The sequence below is a fragment of the Charadrius vociferus genome, unplaced genomic scaffold (assembly GCF_000708025.1).
Source record: "Charadrius vociferus isolate BGI_N301 unplaced genomic scaffold, ASM70802v2 scaffold141, whole genome shotgun sequence".
Taxonomy (NCBI): domain Eukaryota; kingdom Metazoa; phylum Chordata; class Aves; order Charadriiformes; family Charadriidae; genus Charadrius; species Charadrius vociferus.
In genome coordinates this window covers 2,858,371-2,865,081 of record NW_009647743.1, presented here as the reverse complement: position 1 = coordinate 2,865,081, position 6,711 = coordinate 2,858,371, and the positions used below count along the sequence as shown (strand labels likewise).

The 6,711-nt window shown below is 44.2% G+C and overlaps 1 protein-coding gene across 1 annotated transcript in view; it reads left to right on the top strand.

The window, feature by feature from the left end:
* Positions 1 to 6,234, top strand: part of SAP30 (Sin3A-associated protein, 30kDa) — a 10,646-nt gene extending 4,412 nt beyond the window's left edge. Inside the window, exons 3-5 of the mRNA XM_009882025.1 lie at positions 55 to 177; positions 3,697 to 3,795; positions 5,892 to 6,234. Coding sequence (XP_009880327.1) covers positions 55 to 177; positions 3,697 to 3,795; positions 5,892 to 6,014 — 345 coding nt within the window. The 3' untranslated portion in view covers positions 6,015 to 6,234. The remainder of the gene's footprint in view (positions 1 to 54; positions 178 to 3,696; positions 3,796 to 5,891) is intronic.
* The last annotated feature ends 477 nt before the right edge of the window (positions 6,235 to 6,711 follow it).

The following is a 6,711-nucleotide window of genomic DNA, read 5'->3' as shown; positions in this document are numbered from 1 at the left end:
GGTTTCGAGTCGCTGAGGTGAACCATCTTCCATTAACGTCTGTCTCTCCCTCAGGCGAGGCACCTCTATATCTGCGACTTCCACAAAAACTTAATCCAGAGCGTGAGGAACCGGAGGAAGAGGAAAGGCAGCGACGACGATGGCGACTCGCCCGTGCAAGACGTCGACGCTCCGGAGGTAGCGAAACACCTTGTGGGGTTGGGTTTTGGGTTTTTTTGGGTTTTTTTGTTTGTTTGTTGGGGTTTTTTTTTTTTGGGGGGGGGTGTTTTTGCTTTTTTTTGTTGTTTGTTGTTTTTTTTTTTTTTTCCTTAATTGTGTTAAGCTGCTTCTGCGCTTTTCCGCCCTCGGCGTATTTTGGGGCGTGCGGGGAAAAGGGAAGGCTCCTGTGTCACTCCGTTCTGAGCATAACAAAAGCTGACTGAGTTTTACACTGTGTTTTCTGTATCGATTGTGCGGAGTGGAACGCATAAAGATGTCTTGCCTGGAGAAGAGAAGGCTCCAGGGAGACCTCAGAGCCCCTTCCAGTCCCTAAAGGGGCTCCAGGAGAGCTGGGGAGGGACGCAGGTCGAGGGAGGTCATCCTTCCCTTCTACTCTGACCTGGTGAGGCCACATCTGGAGTACTGTGTCTACTTTTGGTCTCCCCAGTTCAAAAAAGACAGGGAGGTACTGGAGAGAATTCAGCAGAGGGCTATGGAGATGGTCAGGGGACTGGAACACCTTTCTTGTGAGGAAAGGCTGAGGGACTTGGGTCTTTTTAGTCTAGAGAAAAGAAGATTGAGGGGAGATCTTATTAATACTTACAAATACTTAATGGGAGGATGCCAGGGGGATGGGAGCAGTCTTTTTTCAGTGGCGCCCAGTGATAGGACGAGGGGTAATGGGCATAAACTTGAACATAGGAAGTTCCATCTTAACGTGAGAAGGAACTTCTTTACTTTGAGGGTAGTGGAGCACTGGAACAGGCTGCCCAGAGAGGTGGTGGAGTCTCCCACTCTGGAGCCATTCCAAACCCGCCTGGACGCTGTCCTGTGCAACTGCTGTAGGTGCCCCTGCTCTGGCAGGGGGGTTGGACTAGATGATCTCCAGAGGTCCCTTCCAACCCTGACCATTCTGTGATTCTGTGAGATGTCCCTGCTCATGGCAGGGGGTTTGGACTAGGTGACCTTTAAAGGTCCCTTCCCACCTAAACTATTCTATGATCCTGTGGTTCTCTAGGTTATTTTTAAGTGCCTGCTAGTTCTCTCGGAAAACTGCTATTTTCAGCTTTCTCCTTCTTAGTGCTTCCTTTCCAGCATCCTCCTAGAAACCTGCTCCTGGCAGGGGGGTTGGACTGGGTGACCTTTAAAGGTCCTTTCCAACCCAGACCATTCTGTGATTCTGTGAAAAGGTGCTTTGCTACGTATCCTCAAACCCTTGTCTTCTGCAGGAGTTGACAACCTGAAGGGAATTGCACATAGGACTCAGGATATAAATGCTTCACTGCTCCATCCCTCCGATCCTTTCCTTCTGTGCTAAATGTGTTGCAGATGGCTCTTGCCGTTACTCCATTGCCTGACTCACGTTAAACACAGGAATTTCAATGGTAGTAGCTTTTTCTTTTTACCCCTTGTTGCGAGAAGAGACATTCCGGGGAGCTGTGCTAGAAAGGAGCAGAGAAGAACAGTGTTTTTTCTCCCCTGTTTTCTCCACTGCACACCAGTGAAACCTCACCCATGATACAAGTGAACTGTGGCTTTCAAACCTTTTGCATAGCATAGCGGGAGAGACTGCACCTAAGGCTCTCCCTTTCCTGCCTGTGCTCTGGGTTATTTCTGCTGCAGCCTGGCTTAGCAGGTGTGCTGTTTACTCTTCTAATTTTTAGCAGAGGTTTTCATGCTTGCCCGGTCCCTTCTAAGAGGGATTTTTAAAGCATTCGTCAGGAATTGCTCCGTAAGTGTTAATTTAATGGCATCCTTATGGTCAGCATCTGCAGATAGCAGCAGCGTACGTGATGAAACTTTGTGCAGGAATCCCTGCCTACAGGCACGTGGCTCCAGCCTGAAGGCTAAGAGGATCCTCTAAGAGGATTTGAGGGTATTGGGAGTAGTTTGAAGCTGGGCTGTGTTGTTTGTCTGTGAAATATGTGGGATTGCTTCTTTGAAAGTTCTGTCTAAAGCCAGTGTTCTCTGTGGCTTCAGGTAGCTCTCTGGCACAGTGGTAATCACAGCTCCCCTGCAAGCCTGTTTGGTTTTCTCATGCAAGAGTTATAAAACATGTCACAAACGATGGGTATCTCTAGAACAAGAAAGCAAGCTTTTTTCTTTTTTTTTAATGGTATTAACTGCAGGAAAGAAAACTGCCTGGAAAGTATTTTTGAGGAGTTTCAGCTGGCAGTTTGGACAACGGCAGTATGTTCATCCCACGCAATTACCGTATGCCTTAGATGCCCATTGGCTCTTGACCTTCTTTCTTTTCAGTTGCTATCGAGTTTAGTAAGGGATAAAAAATATCCTTCTTGTAAAGGCTTGCAAGGCCCTCCCGTTTCCATCTCAGTCGTGACTGTCATTACCTGTTAGAAGTGATTCCACAGGACTTGTAGCTTCAGGGACGTGGTGGAAAGCTGCCGCTTCTCCTCTGTGTGATGCTCTAGAGTGTGACTTGGGAAGTGGAATTTGTGCCATGTAAACTTCAGAATACCCAGATACCCGTCCTCTGTCGTGTGAGGTGGCATCACATCAAGTTTGGCCAGGTTACCAAGTAGGCAGTAGCACTGTTGTTGTTTAAATACTCTGTAGTTGAGGCTGCTAAATGAATTTAAAGTGGAGCTGAATGCCTTAACCAATCTTTAACACAGTGAGTTTGGAGGATACTACTGTAATTGCCACTGATGGAGCAGAATTTCTCATTCAGCCTGCTTTCTCAGCTTGCTTTCCCACTCAGTCATCTCATTAAGCACTCTGGCATTGTCAAGGAGGGTGGGAGGGTAAGCTGTTGCTGGGAGAATTGACTGGATCAGAGTTCATGGGATTCAAAACTGAGGGAGTATTGGGTTAAGGTTGTGTGTCTATGTCCCTAAGAGGACCTTGTGCAATTCTTTAAATTGTCAGCTCGCACCGAAAAATAGTTTCGGACAGCTGTGCCTGCGCACGTAACTCCTGCCTTGTGCTTGTGTAGCAGGGATAAGTTTGGAGAGCAAGAGCAGCTGTTTTCTTCTCTCACTTCAAGCCAGTTCTGGACTTTTTCCTGGTTCTAATACATGCTATCTCACGGTGCCGGTGTGCTGTATCTTGCGTGCCACTTGTGTAAAATTTAATGGCTGAAAGCACAATATAGGGGCCTCCTTTGAATCAGCATCTTCATACATGGCAGTCATTACTGGGCTTTGTGTTATCATGCTCGAACTGGGGAACAGTGAAAAACCCAGAACTGATTAAAGGACAGTAATGAGTTCCAGATATTGTCCACTGGTAAAGGGAGGCAGAGTCACGCTCTGTAACAGTGAAATGCTCTGAAACCGATCCGGGCTGTTTTCCTTTGCGCTGGAAGGTGCGGGGTGGAGTTTGTTTTTTGTCAAAATGAGATCTGCTGAGCTGAGGGTCTGCGCTTGTGTATCTGCAAGATTCCGAAAATGTTTTTGGGAGGCGAACTATTTATGACTGAATCCTTTTCAGTTACATTAGATTGTTTTCCCTCCTCTTCCCCCCCTTTTCTTCTAGGTTGATTTATATCAGTTACAAGTAAACACACTTCGAAGGTACAAAAGACACTTCAAGCTACAGACCAGACCGGGACTTAACAAAGCACAGCTCGTTGAAGTATGTATGAGTGTTTGTTCCATAATAGAAAATGCAACTTGCTCTGGCATGTGGGTTTCTATACAATGTGATCCTTGCATAAAGAGCATATGTAATCTGGATTTTATGAGAACAAAAGGGAACTGCTTATCTAGCTTCCTTCATGGGCCACAGCTCCCGAGCCAAGTAAATCAAAAGTAAAAGTTCTTTCCACAGGAGGGACTCTTAACTTCCCAAAGGAGTGCGTGCCGCTTAGAAATACAAAGCGTTGAGTTGGAACAGTGAGACTATCTGCGTGTCCCCGAATGCCACAGAAGCACAGATTTATACTCTGCATGTCAGTTCCACCTTCACCCGAGGTCTCTTGCTGACAAGAACTAGAAACTGAGAGGCAGCAGTAGAGTGGCAGCTAGTTACTGCAATTAAAAAAAAAAAAAAAAAAAGCAAGTTACTGCAAACCTATGTGAAACCTATGTGTTTCTGTATATGTAAAGTATGGAAATGTGAAAAGCAGGCTTCTATTGATAATTCATTCTGTTAATTAAAACCACTGGGATCTGCCACCAGAAAAATGGAACTTTATGAAATTAGGTTTTTTCTTACCACTGTTTCTCAAAGCACTGGAGCTGTGTGTTAAGTGCAGCTGTGTGTAAGCAGCTTTTCTGCATGGGAGTGTAATTTTAAAGGAATTCTTCTGCGCTGCAGGGATGCAGTTACAGCATGCTGATGTGAGTCCGTGGGAGAACTGGTGATCTCCTCTTACGAGGGAGGTACAGCCGCCGTTTTTCCCCGTTTGTGCAGTGATACGCTCATTTTTGCTTTAGTGCAGACATTTTGTTGCTCTCTCCCTTAATCTGCGTGGATTAAAGGCAAGGTTCTTAAACGTGTGGGAGATCTCAAGGCTGAGCTGTAAAAGAATAGTGCTGCTGCCGCCACTATGAGTAAGACTTTAAAATCAGTCTTCTGTTTCCTTCTTCTGTGTGAGCAGAGGTAGAGCTAGCTCTTGAATGAGCAGGACTGTGATTTGAAGAAGCGTGAGCAGTGTTTGTCCTGCAAAACTAGCATTTCTAAGGGCCTGCTTTAGGTACATCTCCTGAGATGTTTGTGCTAGCTTATGCTTCTTACGCTGCTTTGTGTGACGTGCAGGTCTTGTGAGCAGTTGCTGCGGAACTGCCCTTGTTGGCAGTGCGAGTGATTCCTTGTCACCCGTCCTGGCGTGCGGTAGACGTTCCTCGAGCTGGTGCTTACAAGTCTGCTTTAAAGGACCCTGTCAAACTGTTTATCTGTGAATTTTTTGAGGGTGGGGTTTGGAAAGCTTTCAAACTTGCTAATTATGGGAAGCATTTCTACTTGTACCCTGTGGTAGTTAAATGAGCGGTCCCATTTTTCTCGCTTCCTCTTGCTGTTTTTAATCTACCAAAGTATTCTGCAAAAAGCCAGAGAATGGGCTTGGGCAGGTATGGCATTTTGAGTGCTTGCTTTTAAAGTTGGTGTTCATTTTGATGAAGGAAAAGACTTCTGGAATGAGAAAAGTGACTCGAGAACTGTTTAAAGATCATCATGTTTTAGCGGTTACAGCATGGTGAATTGTCAGCATCGATATCTTTGTTTCAAAGAGCTGAACGTACAGTTATAATTCTCGAAGTATTGTCTTAGATGTTTGTGTGTATACAGACACACATCCCCCCGACCTGAGCCATGAGCAGCAGCCTCTGGTTTCTGCGCTGCTGCTCTGTTGATATTCTGTTAGTCATTACTTGCTTTATAGCCCAGCATTGACCACAGTGGTGCGATGATACTCCTATGCTTGTTTTGAGAATTCTTTTTTTCTTTTACTTTTTTTTTCCCCCCCCCCTGAAAATTTCCTAGGATTTTATTTAGGGAATGAGGGCACAACCTGTTAGATTTGGTTTGCAGTTCTCAATCAAATGGTTCTTGTTCTACCTCTTTTATGACTATGAAAAACTTTTTGAAGAGAGGTAGGTGTTAGTTTCTCTCTGTTTTAAGCCTTGTAATCAAGCCTTTAAACTTTGTTTAATGTAGTGAATTTCAATCTGAATCTTCAGTTTCTGTGTATAAGAGTGGTTATTTAATTTCCTTGTGTTCTTCCTTTGTAGATAATTGGCTGCCATTTTAGGACAATTCCAGTGAATGAAAAGGACACCTTAACGTATTTCATCTACTCAGTGAAGAATGACAAGAACAAAGCAGATCTAAAGATGGATAGTGGGGTTCATTAGGCGGAAAAGGTTGGGACTGAGACTCAGGCCGCAAATCAAAAGACTGAGGGTTTTTGTTGATATGCAAAAGCTTTCTTTGTAACTTTTTTTTTTCCCCCCAGAGAGTTTGTCTCTGTTTTATTTTTCATATCCTTGCTGATTTGTTTGAAAACCATCTCTTATGAAACAAATTTCCTCGGCAAAAGTATTTTAAATAAATATCACTGATATTGTTGCTCAAGTGGGTGTGTCTTTAACTTATTTAGTGAGTTACTTGTACCTAATAGTTAAGCTTTGACTAATTACGTAAGAATATTAAAATATTTTTCAATTAAAGTGTGCCAAGGATATATTTATGAATGTATTTCAAGTTCTCATGATGCAATGCCTTTAAAAAAAAAAAAAAAGCTGTGGCAGGCTTGGCAATAGTTTTCCTAAGGTAAAAGGCTTTAAATGACAGTTCCAGTTGTTAGCTGTGCAGAAATGGCTGAATAACATTTTCTGCGTTCCCCCTTGGAAAGAAGAACTGATGGGGGCTTTGGTTTGTTTATTCATCTTGTCAGTGCTGGAATATGTGCTTCCAAGCACCGCGGCCTTCCTGCTCCTACATTAAAATGGGGAAAAAAATGCAGCTCTCGAATTTCAAAGCTGTAAGTAGGGATGAAAAGCCTGCTGCAGCTTAGTGTGCCGAGAAATCCTTCCACTCGGTGAGAAATCC